General features: G+C 34.3%; 1 protein-coding gene across 5 annotated transcripts in view; it reads left to right on the plus strand.

Moving 5' to 3' along the window:
• The window catches only part of LOC128211537 (fibronectin type 3 and ankyrin repeat domains 1 protein-like), a 63,629-nt gene that overhangs the window by 14,357 nt on the left and 33,698 nt on the right, over window positions 1-15,574 (plus strand). The window contains exons 1-3 of one of the 5 annotated variants that reach the window (XM_052916441.1): window positions 10,250-10,564; window positions 13,223-13,610; window positions 15,182-15,353. In XM_052916441.1, the coding sequence (XP_052772401.1) occupies window positions 13,553-13,610; window positions 15,182-15,353 (230 nt within the window). In that variant the 5' untranslated portion in view covers window positions 10,250-10,564; window positions 13,223-13,552. Of the gene's footprint in view, window positions 1-10,249; window positions 10,565-13,222; window positions 13,611-15,181; window positions 15,354-15,574 lie in introns of those variants that run through there. The other 4 variants (XM_052916443.1, XM_052916442.1, XM_052916444.1 and 1 more) reach the window with 4 other exon arrangements.

The raw sequence follows: 15,574 nt of genomic DNA on the forward strand, positions 1-15,574 counted from the left end.
GAACACTCAGCATGTTGCAGGGGAAATGTGCCCTGTGTGGGGCTATTGAACACTCAGCATGTTGCAGGGGAAATGTGCCCTGTGTGGGGCTATGGAACACTCAGCATGTTGCAGGGGAAATGTGCCCTGTGTGGGGCTATGGAACACTCAGCATGTTGCAAGGGAAATGTGCCCTGGGTGGGGCTATGGAACACTCAGCATGGTGCAGGGGAAATGTGCCCTGTGTGGGGCTATGGAACACTCAGCATGTTGCAAGGGAAATGTGCCCTGTGTGGGGCTATGGAACACTCAGCATGTTGCAGGGGACATGTGCTCTGTGTAGGGCTATTGAACACCATGCATGGTGCAAGAGAAACCCCAAAGCTAGACGGGTACTTTCCTCTACATGAACTGTGTAGCAAAACTGCATAGGAATGGGCTGCGAAACAAACAGAAACCTCCTTGGCAACTAATTTGACCAGAAATTATTGTGTGTGAATATAATTATAATAAACTAATCAGAGGTTTTTCTTTTTATAAGAACAAAATTGTAAAAACTACCGGGGTATAGTCTGTATTTCATGACAAATCTACCACTAACAAATTAGATGTATATTGTCAATAATGTATGAAAACTCTCAAATTCAAATGAATCATTAACTGTCAACTGAAAAAATGTTTGGAGAATGTTGAAGTTTCACTCATCAATCTCTATGATGAAGCTGATAAGCCTTTTAATAGTGGAGTGTTGACTGCCATTCAGGACAGATTAATATTCCCAATCAATCAGTCAGCTATGCTTTCAGGTTACATTTAGTTCATTGTCTGCATAATTGGTAAATAGTGATCCTGATAACACAGCACGCATTAATGTTAGTGCATTTAGTGTATTGCCAACATATTTAAGAAAGGCAGCATCTAATTTCTCATATATAAGCATGTCTCATGGTTTAACGGGCTGCCCTCAGGTAATGCCTTTTGATGACAATACAAAACTTAGCTAATTCTCACCTTCCAGCAAACATGACAATGCCTGGCAAATGTGGAGTGGATGTGACTGTGCATTTCTGTCTCACATTTGACAAAAGAACAAGTCAAATAAAGACGGTATTATATGTTTATTATGCCCGTCTTAAGTCCTAAGCTATGTAATCAAACTGTACTAACTTGGACAAACATGTCTGATTTTTCTGCAAAACAAAAAATGACATTCAAGGACCAGGGTATGCTCAGTGAACACGATTATCATTTGCACACACACAGGATATTTCGTACATAAAACATCTAGGCGGCTGTCAAAAAAACATGCAGGACAAAGTATTGCTGTCATCAAAGTATTCATACTCTGTGCTTTATTTAGACTTTCTTACCTTTATGACTATTAGCAGTACTGTTAAATATAAAAGTCAGTATGACTCTCCAATGCATTCATTGTTTCCAGCAGAAAGAACAATAGTTGTTTGATTTTGTGGGTAGTTTGAATGAAGCTGGATGCGATGAGAATCCATAGGCAATGTCCTGTACGGCGTTCAACACTATCAGGTAGTCTGAGACGCCTTTTCAAATTGCTCCTTGAACATTTTATAACTATTTGGAGATCTATGCTGTTTTTCAGCAAACAAGGTTGTCAGATAAATTGGATTTGCCTAAACTTTAACAAAGACTAAGACATACTGCATCAAAAATCAAAACACCACTACACCTGTTGGTCATTAAAAGAGTAAACGTTAACTCATCATTTCTGCACAAACTCCAGGCAGCGGTTACTTCCCTTTCTAAGATACATTTCTGCTTGTCAGAGATCACTGCCTAGGAGACTGGTTCTTCATTGTGAACAATATTGACAATTCTTCATTGTTTACAATATTGACAATTTCTAACGGGATTTCTCCTTCTGTCTTACAACAAAAGGAAAAAAAGGAATAAAAGTTGGACAGCATGTACCAGCGGTTTTATATTAATTAAATTTGGTCATTACTATTAGGAGTGAGAGGATGTGTTAGCACTTGCAAATAAACTATTGTATAGGCAGTATACATGATAAACAAATTACTCTCACGATTTCCTTCTTTCAAATTTGAATTTGGCCATTGTCACAAGTTTAAGTTACATATAGAGTTGTCCCATAGAATGTTCATGTCTGTCTTCATAGCATCTCCAGTCATTATCTCATGTATAACCACAGAGGCAAGGAGGCAGGATAGAAACAAAGACATTTCCAAGCAGATAATAGGAGAAAATGAATATCATAAATTGAAATATGATTTTTTTCTGTATACTATTTTGGACTTGTTAAATTTTTATTGGGACTACGTAACTTAAAATGTAAGGAGTCCGGACTCCCTACTCAGAAAGGTGTCTAATGCTGCTGTTGCACAACATGTTTTACATAAACTAGGTGCATGTGCACAGGTGACATGCATTCACTTCTTTTGATCTTTGAAACTGAATATAATATTTGCTCTATTAAACGCTCAAGTCTTCTGTTGGTCTATGGTAGCAAAGTAAATATTACCAATTACTTCAAAGTTAAGCAAAATCATTGGCAAACATGCACAGCACTTTGTAATAATTGGTCTTATTATTCAAACTCAAGGCTGTTACAGATATTCTCAAGGAACTTGACACTCAAATAACAGATCATTGTGTTTAATTGAAGTAAAAACATTAACAACATAAATAGTGCCCTAACTTTTATATGAGATGCGCCTCAAAGATTATAATGAGCTTGTTACAGAAATCAAAGATGCACTCTTACACCCAAAAAGCAGTACCACAATTAATACAATTGTTTTAATTTACCGAAAAAAATGCATAAATATTGAAAACAATGGTTCTTATGAAGGATGACTTGTTTAATTTGAAAGAAATGTGCAGAAAACACATTCTTGCAAACCAGACGTGTGTTTCCGGTCATGTGACCGGTGCTCGAAAAACTCGTCTTACACCCCCCATGTAAGATGAGTCACGGGCAACAACACGCCACTTCTTATTTCTTTTATTGTATGGTTTATGAAACGTATATTATGCAATTTCAATAAAGTGCAATCAAAAATATAAAAAAGAAATACTTTTTTAAATTAAAATTGAAAATAAATAATTGTAAAAGCGCGATTTTTAGAGGAACAATTTGACTTCAAAACAGTGATTTAAAATTACTGCGCTTTATGACGTCTGCAGTACACAACGTCGCACACGCTTATTGTTAAAATGTACAAAAGTGCGTTTTCTACGTCAATTTTTCCACAAATTCATATTTTTAAGTATGCAAGAAAAGATATCAATCATGTGTTTCCGTTACAGATATAAAAATTTGACACTCGGGCACGCTGCTTGACCGGTAACTCGGCAAGCCTTGTTACCGGCTTACACACATGCCCTCGGGTCGGATTGTTCTATCCGTACCGGAAACACATGATAGATACTTATATTATTTCTACCTTATGAGATGATCTTTGATCACTATAAATCTTTAGGACCCCCCAGTCATTTAATATTTGTGTGTTTTCAGCTATTAAAAACACGGTTACAATCTTGTTATCGGTAATTAATATTTACCATAAGTGCATTATTTAGTAAGAAGCTTAACGTTTATCACACAAAATTTAAATATTCATTTATATATGATAAACTTGATCTAAATGTTTCGTTGTCTGTGGTGAAATGTTTCCTGAATTATGCCCCTTTAGTGATGAACTTGATCTTAATGTATTGCTGTCTGTGGTGAAATGTTTCCTGAATTATGCCCCTTGAGTGATGAACTTGATCTTAATGTATTGCTGACGGTGGTGAAATGTTTCCTGAATTTGCCCCTTGAGTGATGAACTTGATCTTAATGTATTGCTGACGGTGGTGAAATGTTTCCTGAATTATGCCCCTTGAGTGATGAACTTGATCTTAATGTATTGCGGACGGTGGTGAAATGTTTCCTGAATTTGTCCCTTGAGTGATGAACTTGATCTTAATGTATTGCTGTCTGTGGTGAAATGTTTCCTGAATTATGCCCCTTGAGTGATGAACTTGATCTTAATGTATTGCTGTCTGTGGTGAAATGTTTCCTGAATTATGCCCCTTGAGTGATGAACTTGATCTTAATGTATTGCTGTCTGTGGTGAAATGTTTCCTGAATTATGCCCCTTGAGTGATGAATTTGGTCTTAATGTATTGCTGTGGTGAAATGTTTCCTGAATTATGCCCCTTGAGTGATGAATTTGGTCTTAATGTATTGCTGTGGTGAAATGTTTCCTGAATTATGCCCCTTGAGTGATGAATTTGGTCTTAATGTATTGCTGTGGTGAAATGTTTCCTGAATTATGCCCCTTGAGTGATGAACTTGGTCTTAATGTATTGCTGTCTGTGGTGAAATGTTTCCTGAATTTGCCCCTTGAGTGATGAACTTGATCTTAATGTATTGCTGTCTGTGGTGAAATGTTTCCTGAATTATGCCCCTTGAGTGATAAACTTGATCTTAATGTATTGCTGTGGTGAAATGTTTCCTGAATTATGCCCCTTGAGTGATGAATTTGGTCTTAATGTATTGCTGTGGTGAAATGTTTCCTGAATTATGCCCCTTGAGTGATGAACTTGATCTTAATGTATTGCTGATGGTGGTGAAATGTTTCCTGAATTATGCCCCTTGAGTGATGAACTTGATCTTAATGTATTGCTGACGGTGGTGAAATGTTTCCTGAATTTGCCCCTTGAGTGATGAACTTGATCTTAATGTATTGCTGACGGTGGTGAAATGTTTCCTGAATTATGCCCCTTGAGTGATGAATTTGGTCTTAATGTATTGCTGTCTGTGGTGAAATGTTTCCTGAATTTGCCCCTTGAGTGATGAACTTGATCTTAATGTATTGATGTCTGTGGTGAAATGTTTCCTGAATTATGCCCCTTGAGTGATGAACTTGATCTTAATGTATTGCTGTCTGTGGTGAAATGTTTCCTGAATTTGCCCCTTTAGTGATGAACTTGATCTTAATGTATTGCTGTCTGTGGTGAAATGTTTCCTGAATTATGCCCCTTGAGTGATGAATTTGGTCTTAATGTATTGCTGTGGTGAAATGTTTCCTGAATTATGCCCCTTGAGTGATGAATTTGGTCTTAATGTATTGCTGTGGTGAAATGTTTCCTGAATTATGCCCCTTGAGTGATGAATTTGGTCTTAATGTATTGCTGTGGTGAAATGTTTCCTGAATTATGCCCCTTTAGTGATGAATTTGGTCTTAATGTATTGCTGTGGTGAAATGTTTCCTGAATTATGCCCCTTTAGTGATGAATTTGGTCTTAATGTATTGCTGTGGTGAAATTTTTCCTGAATTATGCCCCTTGAGTGATGAATTTGGTCTTAATGTATTGCTGTGGTGAAATGTTTCCTGAATTATGCCCCTTGAGTGATGAATTTGGTCTTAATGTATTGCTGTGGTGAAATGTTTCCTGAATTATGCCCCTTGAGTGATGAATTTGGTCTTAATGTATTGCTGTGGTGAAATGTTTCCTGAATTATGCCACTTGAGTGATGACAGGGTTGCCAGCGGACTTGAAAAGTCAGGGAAATTGGGTATTTTTTCAAGGTCAGGGAATTGTCAGGGAATTTTGAAATTTGGTCAGTGAAAAATGAAAATCCTGAAAAGTCAGGGAAAAGTCAGGGAAAAATTATTTCAAAGGTCGAAAAATATACGCATTGAAGGTCTTTCTTGGCTATGGCAGTCTTTAGGCATTTAATATTTGACTTTATCACTCTCACAGTTAAGCATTAAATTCAAATAACAGTAAACTGTGATATTAAGAAGCATTATATGTTAACTTAGTGATTATAATACTATTCTACAAGGATATTGGTGGGAAGGCTGAATACCAAGAACTTTTCACAGTGGTGAAAGACATGCTTATTCTGTCCCAGTCATCTGTTGAGAGGGGGTTCTCTGACAATAAGGAGCTATTGAAAGGGAACATGAATAAGCATACCCTTATTACGTACAGACAGGCTTATGATGGCCTCAAATCCCAGGACAAGCCACTCTCCGAGTGTGTCAGCAAGGAGTTACTTCAGAGCTGTAGGCATGCTTACCATAGGTACAGGACTCATGCACAGGAAACAAAGGTAGAGGATGAAAAGAAGCAGAAAGACAAAGAAAGGGAAGAAACTCAAAGGCAACTGGATGATGCAAAGAAGAAAACGGCAAGTCTGAGGAAGATGGCAGATAAATTGGTTGTTGAAGCTGATGAACTGGCCAAACAAGCTGAAACCAAAAACAATCTGCAGTTACTGGTCAAATCTAATGCCCTGCGGGAAAAGTCCCATGGAAAGAGAAAGGAGATGGAGTGTGAAATTAAGACAGCTGAACATCTAGAGAAGAAACTGAAACAAATGTAATGTTACAGTCATACCTCTCATTGTATTCTGTATTGGTCTAGCTATTTCTGTGCATGATCACTAGAAGGGCTTTTAATTACTAACAAAATCTAGTCAGTATACATGTATACCAAACTACCATATTGGCATATAACCTGCTTTGCTTTTTGCTTTGACACTAAGAAATTGTACAAGAGGATTTGTCTTGCAAACATGATGGAAACTGGTTAAATTATGCAATGCTATGTTTTTCACACTAACTTTTTTTCACACTTACTTACCATACTCATTCAAAGTCTTTAATTTTATAGTGATTATTTCATGATATGCCAAAATGAGCCCTATGTTCTTGTTTTCATGCTAATGTTTAACATGTTTCACTGACCAACAGTCACACTGTGTTTGAATAGAAATAGTTAAGAATAGTAGAACACTATGTTTGAATCATTACTTTGATGTACAATGTAAATGTTTTATATTTTGGAAAATAAATACAAGTTTACATGCAAAAATATAATGGAAGGATTGGACGGCTATAGGGGAGGTCAGGAGGCCGTTTATGTGTTTGACGATTTTGGTCAGTGAAAAACATGAATTGGTCAGGGAAAAGTCAGGGAAAAGTCAGGGAATTTTATTTCACCAAAGTGCTGGCAACCCTGGATGAATTTGGTCTTAATGTATTGCTGTGGTGAAATTTTTCCTGAATTATGCCCCTTGAGTGATGAATTTGGTCTTAATGTATTGCTGTGGTGAAATGTTTCCTGAATTATGCCCCTTGAGTGATGAATTTTGTCTTAATGTATTGCTGTGGTGAAATATTTCCTGAATTTGCCCTTGAGTGATGAATTTTGTCTTAATGTATTGCTGTGGTGAAATGTTTCCTGAATTATTCCCTTTGAGTGATGAACTTGGTCTTAATGTATTGCTGTCTGTGGTGAAATGTTTCCTGAATTATGCCCCTTGAGTGATGAACTTGATCTAAATGTATTGCTGTAGGTAGTGAAATGTTTCCTGAATTATGCCCCTTGAGAGATGATCTTGATCTTAATGTATTGCTGTCAATGCTGAAATGTTTCCTGAATTATGCCCCTTGAGTGATGACCTTAATCTTAAGATATTGATGTCTGTGGTGAAATGTTTCCTGAATTTTGCCCGTTGAGTGATTAACTTTATCGTAATGTATTGCTGTCTGTGGTGAAATGTTTCCTGAATTATGCCCCTTGAGATATGAATGTGATCTAAATTTATTGTTGTCTGTGGTGAGATGTTTCCTTGAATTATGCCCCTTGAGTGATGACCTTGATCTTAAAATATTGATGTCTGTGGTGAAATGTTTCCTTAATTTGCCCTTGAGTGATGAATTTGGTCTTAATGATTTGCTGTCTGTGGTGAAATGTTTCCTGAATTATGCCCCTTGAGTGATGAACTTGATCTAAATGTATTGCTGTAGGTGGTGAAATGTTTCCTGAATTATGCCCCTTGAGAGATGATCTTGATCTTAATGTATTGCTGTCAATGCTGAAATGTTTCCAGAATTATGCCCCTTGAGTGATGAACTTGATCTTAAAATATTGATGTCTGTGGTGAAATGTTTCCTGAATTTGCCCTTGAGTGATGAATTTTGTCTTAATGTATTGCTGTGGTGAAATGTTTCCTGAATTATTCCCTTTGAGTGATGAACTTGGTCTTAATGTATTGCTGTCTGTGGTGAAATGTTTCCTGAATTATGCCCCTTGAGTGATGAACTTGATCTTAATGTATTGCTGTAGGTAGTGAAATGTTTTCTGAATTATGCCCCTTGAGAGATGACCTTGATCTTAATGTATTGCTGTCAATGCTGAAATGTTTCCTGAATTATGCCCCTTGAGTGATGACCTTAATCTTAAGATATTGAGGTCTGTGGTGAAATGTTTCCTGAATTTTGCCCGTTGAGTGATTAACTTTATCGTAATGTATTGCTGTCAATGCTGAAATGTTTCCTGAATTATGCCCCTTGAGTGATGACCTTGATCTTAAAATATTGATGTCTGTGGTGAAATGTTTCCTGAATTATGCCCCTTGAGATATGAATGTGATCTAAATTTATTGTTGTCTGTGGTGAGATGTTTCCTTGAATTATGCCCCTTGAGTGATGACCTTGATCTTAAAATATTGATGTCTGTGGTGAAATGTTTCCTTAATTTGCCCTTGAGTGATGAATTTGGTCTTAATGTATTGCTGTCTGTGGTGAAATGTTTCCTGAATTATGCCCCTTGAGTGATGAACTTGATCTTAATGTATTGCTGTGGTGAAATGTTTCCTGAATTATGCCCCTTGAGTGATGAACTTGATCTTAATGTATTGCTGTGGTGAAATGTTTCCTGAATTTGCCCCTTGAGTGATAAACTTGATCTTAATGTATTGCTGTCTGTGGTGAAATGTTTCCTGAATTTGCCCCTTGAGTGATAAACTTGATCTTAATGTATTGCTGTTGATAGTGAAACGTTTTCTGAATTATGCCCCTTGAGAGATGACCTTGATCTTAAAATATTGATGTCTGTTGTGAAATTTTTCCTGAATTATGCCCCTTGATGATGAACTTGATCTTAATGTATTGCTGTCTGTGGTGAAATGTTTCCTGAATTATGCCCCTTGAGATATGAACTTGATCTAAATCTATTGTTGTCTGTGGTGAGATGTTTCCTGAATTATGCCCCTTGAGTGATGAACTTGATCTAAATCTATTGTTGTCTGTGGTGAAATGTTTCCTGAATTATGCCCCTTGAGTGATGAACTTGATCTAAATGTATTGCCGTCTGTGATGAAAAGTTTCCTAAATTATGCCCCTTGAGTGATGAACTTGATCTAAATGTATTGCTGTCTGTGGTGAAATGTTTCTTGAATTATGCCCCTTGAGTGATGAACTTGATCTAAATGTATTGCTGTCTGTGGTGAAATGTTTCTTGAATTATGCCCCTTGAGTGATGAACTTGATCTAAATGTATTGCCGTCTGTGATGAAAAGTTTCCTAAATTATGCCCCTTGAGTGATGAACTTGATCTAAATGTATTGCTGTCTATGGTGAAATGTTTCCTGAAGAATGAAGTTGGCAATAATTCAAACATGATTATAATATTAACAAAGTGGTTGGCTTTGTTATTGGTAGCATAATGCTCAGAACTTGGAAATAATTCGGAAATGATTTTTACTTTGTCACATACTCATGATAACAATGAGCACATTGGTATTGAGAATTATCACACTTGCTGTAGTCTGATGCCCCATGGTCAGCTGAAAAAATGGACAAGCGATGGCCTCTGATTGTGGTTCTCTTGTTGTTTTGTTAACAGTTTATATAAATTATTAGGGATAACAGAAATGTATAAGAAATTGCAAAAACTGTTTTATGTACATTTGTAATCAATTGATTTGTTTTGTTAGCCCCTATTTGTTTGCAAACTTAATATTGAGTTTGTTTAAACTTATTTATTTTACAGCGTTTGTGAAATAAGTTGTTACAACATAAATATTATATATTTACATTACGCCCGGATATGATATTTTCTTTTATTTATTTGATATGAGGTATTAGATTAAGCACTTGCGTATGTTATTGTTTATATTTCATGAACATTCTATACATGTAAAATATTTTTTGAATTTTATTTAAGTATGAGTTGATATTGATGAAAGTTATTAAATCCTGGAGGGATTAACTTTTCTATTTACCTTTTGCCCACCATATATAATGGCAGATTTTATTGATGCTTTACATAGCAGAAAATTATTAAAGTAAATATCTTATGATGAATAGAAACTTGAATTAATTGGAAGCCTTAGGTCAGGGAAACTCACTGTGTGCAGAGATTGAAAGCATTTAAAGCCATTTATGGTACAGGTATAATAGGTGAAACCATAAATTAAGTATATTCATGGACAAAATATTTTATTCCTTATTGATCTAATGGTGAAAAAGGCCATGGCTGAATGTCCCTGTCAATACATTCTGTGTCAAGAGACATGACTTTGATTATCATTAAATGAACATGTTCACGGGATCTCTGAACGAAACAATATAAAGAATTCATTTATCGACCGTAAAATGTTTTCTAAATATTATGTTTGTTAATAAATAGGTTTGACTTCCTATGACGTTAACTGGATATATTAAAACTTTCATCAAACATTGGAATAATTGATGTCAATACAGGACGGGGGCTAACATCGTCTTACTGTGCTAGTGGAAGTAATGTAAATAAGTGAATTACTTCAAAGAAAAATAGTTTATTAGATGTTATTATAGTTGTTTATAAAGCGTAAATAAAAATTGGATAATTTTTTCATCTTTATGAGATCGATGGTTGGAGGAATGGATATATAGTTCCCTGCAGTTCTTGTTCTATATTGGTGCCAGATATCTATTTTGAATTATTTATTGATACGGTTAAGCCACTATATAAGGGTTGGAGGTTTTAATTGTTCTATAAAATAACTGGTGTACCTGGAAAATGTCGCATGTACAATCTAGGTCGTATTTTATGTCATTGGATAATGTTCTTGTGCTAAAAGATGGAAATATTTTTTAATATGAATCACTTCTAGAAGTTTCGGTGATTTGATGTTAAGTTTCAATATTTGTCAAATGGTCTATTTGGTTCTGTCAAAAGGTCCTGAATATATATTTTGTTCTTAACAGTTATGTTTCCTTATTATATAAAAATACTATTTTTCAAAGTGCCTAAAATATTGAATGGAACTTTTTTTGAAATTGATTTGCTGGTTGACCAAATTCTTTTCTATTTCCGTGTGTTGTCATATATTTCTCTGCATATTGAATTACAGCCATTAAAAAGTTTTTCTTTGAGAGAAAGTCAAGTCCTGATTATAGTTTGCAACAATGACAGATCAATAGTGCTTGATTGCCTGTGATAATTGGAAATTGATCGGAATCCTATCCTTCATCTTTGTATTTATTTTTTGTGCTGGCTGATTTATTTATGAAGCATGCAACATACAGTGTTTGTTTCAAATTTTAATGGAGATATGCTTAAGTTACCAACTTAAATAGGAATATACTTAATATTTAGTTGTGGACAAGATAATTACCTTGCCTGTTTGTTAAAGATGAAAACGTTGATGTATAGTAGAAAATGTTGAAGTATTGTAGATAACATTGAAATATTGTAGAAAGCGTTGAAATATTTTTAGAAACCGTTGAAATATTGTAAAAAATGTTGAAATATTGTAGAAAACGTTAAAGTACTGTTGAAAACATTGAAGTATTTGAAAACGTTGAAGTACTGTTGAAAACGTTGAAGTATTGTAGAAAACGTTCAGATACTGTAGAAAACGTTCAAATATTGTAGAGAACGTTCAGATACTGTAGAAAACGTTCAAATATTGTAGAAAACGTTCAGATACTGTAGAAAACCTTGAAGTATTGTAGAAAACCTTAATGTATTGTAGAAAACGTTGAAGTATTGTAGAAAACATTCAAATATTGTAGAAAACCTTAAAGTATTGTAGAAAACGTTGAAGTATTGTAGAAAACGTTGAAATATTGTAGAAAACGTTGAAGTATTGTTGAAAACATTCAAGTATTGTAGAAAACATTTAAGTATTGTAGAAAATGTTGAAGTATTGTAGAAAATGTTGAAGTATTGTAGAAAATGTTGAAGTATTGTAGAAAATGTTCAAATATTGTAGAAAACCTTAAAGTATTGTAGAAAACGTTGAAGTATTGTAGAAAATGTTGAAATATTGTAGAAAACATTCAAATATTGTAGAAAACCTTGAAGTATTGTAGAAAACGTTGAAGTATTGTAGAAAATGTTCAAATATTGTAGAAAATGTTGAAGTATTGTAGAAAATGTTGAAGTATTGTAGAAAATGTTCAAATATTGTAGAAAACCTTAAAGTATTGTAGAAAACCTTGAAGTATTGTAGAAAACATTCAAATATTGTAGAAAACGTTTAAGTATTGTAGAAAACGTTCAAATATTGTAGAAAACGTTTAAGTATTGTAGAAAACGTTTAAGTATTGTAGAAAATGTTCAAATATTGTAGAAAACCTTAAAGTATTGTAGAAAACGTTGAAGTATTGTAGAAAACGTTGAAGTATTGTAGAAAACGTTGAAATATTGTAGAAAAAGTTGAAGTATTGTAGAAAACGTTCAAATATTGTAGAAAACGTTGAAGTATTGTAGAAAACGTTCAAATAGTAAACGTTGAAGTATTGTAGAAAACGTTCAAATATTGTAGAAAACGTTCAGATACTGTAGAAAACGTTCAAATACTTTAGAAAACCTTGAAGTATCGTAGAAAATGTTCAAATATTGTAGAAAACGTTCAAGTATTGTAGAAAATGTTGAAGTATTGTAGAAAACGTTCAAAAATTGCAGAAAATGTTAAAGTATTGTAGAAAACGTTGAAGTATTGTAGAAAACGTTCAAATATTGCAGAAAATGTTAAAGTATTGTAGAAAACGTTGAAGTATTGTAGAAAATGTCAAATATTGTAGAAAACGTTGAAGTATTTTAGTTAACGTTGCCATATCTATGGTGTTATTGACATCACTCTTGTGCTTACTTAGCTCAAAGCCAAAACCATTCAAAATATTTGCATGAAACTTATTACTCATATCTCTGGCTGAAAATGTTTTTAGTTTTGCCTCATTAAGTATTATTTGTTTGGCCTTGTAAGATCTCTTTAAGCTTACCAATATAGTGATTGAAACTTTGCCTCACTGGTTTGCTGTCATACACATATTTTTTTCATCAGATTTGTTGAAGGTTTAATTATATTTTTTATCTCCACTATTTGGTGGAGGACTTCAAGTGGCTTTAAGAATATTCCCAAATTCCTATTTTAATCTACATATTATTTCTATGGATTTATATGGTTTTACAGGCAAATCTGATGTTACAGGAAATTACAGTCTTGTTTATAGATTGATTTTAGTATAAAAGAGACAATTGGACTATTGCATGAAGGGGATATCGCAAATTGGAGTTATTGGTTTCACATTATAGTAATCTGATTTTAGAACAATTTAGAAATTAATTCAAAAGGAAAGTAAGAGATTTTCATTGGATAGAATAAATCCTCTAGCACTTTCAGACAATGCAGTGTAATGTCAATATTTTATTTAGATTATGAAGTGATTTAAAGAGTTTTCGTTACTGTGGATATTTTATTTTATGGACTTTATTGTGCAATAAATCTACCAAAGTTATAAACATGAGTGATACAGTAAGTCAGGAAATTTCCAAGGACTATGAAAAAGCAACAAACCCAAGTAAGTATATAATGGAATTATTTTCTTCCACTAATATCTAATTTAATTGGCTTATTAGTCAAGGATATGATCACCTGCAAATTGTGAGGGTTATAATTATTTGTTCTTATTTTTAGCGCTGACTGCGACTTGTGCAAAATCTTTCAGTTTTTATAGCTGTACCTGAAGACTGTTCAAGGAATTCAAATGAAACACGTCACTCATGTAACCAGTGATAATACCCACATGTGTAGCAGGGCCAATACCCTTCCCCCATCTCAGACCCTAATATATAGGTGCAGTAGAATTGCCATAGGGACTTTTAAAAGTACTCAATTAAAGACATCTCGCCCATAAAGGAGGTGTTTACTAAAATATAATGAAGGTTATATTCAAGTATAATGCTTGCAAGTTCAATTCATTTAAAATATTTATTTATACATAATGAGTCTTTCAGAACCAAATTAGACAAGCTTTTTGAAAGAAAATTCATGAATGAATTATGAGAACTTATACAATAAATGATATGAACATTTTACCATGGGTGCTTGGGTGTTTTGTATTCATTTAAGAGATTTCATTCTGCTATTGAATGAAAGTGGGCGCCCTTTGATTTCTGTTTAATGAAATGCTGTATTACTGATTTTATATTCATAGCTTGTGTCAGATTTCAAGATTTAATTGGTTTATAAAACAGACCAAAGTCATATTTGAAGTATATGAAAAAGGGCGGTTTGTTGAACACTCCTACAGAGATTTTTCTTCAGATGCTCCAGTTACCAAAAGACAACATTTTAAATTTTGAAAAGAAAACTTTATTACTAAGTTTCAAGGTGTGATATTTAGCCTCCATAGGTAAGGAGGCTTTAAAGTATAAGAATCTTTGGGTGTCCTTTGTCACTAGTTGTCCACAGTTGGTTTGTTAACACTGAAAGCCCTCAATGCAGGTCTTATCTTTAATAAAGGGAAAATATAATTGACTGAAAGACAGTTTTGGATAAATACTGATATTCTTGATCAAAAACTAGGTCACAAGGCAATGTTTTTGGCCCAATCTTGATGAAACTCTGCTAGAATGATTTTATTCTAGAATACAATGCATGTTAGACATCCTTAATACTGGATAGAATCACTAGGTCAAATCAGAGAAATTAAATTGTTCAACCTTTATTTATTTTATGCCACATTTTCGGCCATGACTTATAAAACTTCAGATTGCTTGTTTTAAATAATTTTAACCGCTTAACAAGTTTGATACTGAGGCACATGGGATAAAAACTAAATTAATGAGGTCAAATCTTTCATGATGATTGGAAAAACCTATTCACAATTTACAAGTTAAGAGGCCACAATCTTAACCAAGTCTTGACCAGGTCTTGATGGAACTTAGTCAAAATGCTTGTCTCATATGAAGTTTGGAACAAGTTTGATACTGAGCTATATGGGATCACAAGTCATGGAATAAACTTGTTTAAACCTAGATATCACATGGATTGCCCAAATGACCATCATGATTTTCACGTTATCACTTGTTTGTAACAAACCCTTACTTTTATATGTTGACCTTTATCTGTTCCTTCTCTGTATTTCAGATCTACCAAGGCCGCCTCCCCCCATCGTTGGCAAGGTGACCCACCACAGTATCGAGCTCTATTGGGATGAAGCCCTCGAAAAAATCCTACACATGTGTGACAAGGGTGAAGGTCGTGTGAGAGTCTGCCTACAGGAACATGACAAGCACGGGGAATGGGGAAATCTATACTCGTAAGTATAATCCACAGTGTCTTCCAACTAGTTCGTATTAAAATCATGGCCAAAATTCAACATATATTTTCACTCCTTCAGGTTTGTTTTCATACTATAATTCGGTTAAAGACAATTTTAAAGAACAAAAATGCATCAATCCTTTTTGGTTGTCCACTTTTCTAGGAAGACTGTATAGATATTGATATGGCCTTGACAGCAATGTGAAAATATAGGTAATG

The sequence above is a fragment of the Mya arenaria genome, chromosome 12 (genome assembly GCF_026914265.1).
Source record: "Mya arenaria isolate MELC-2E11 chromosome 12, ASM2691426v1".
NCBI classification, from domain to species: domain Eukaryota; kingdom Metazoa; phylum Mollusca; class Bivalvia; order Myida; family Myidae; genus Mya; species Mya arenaria.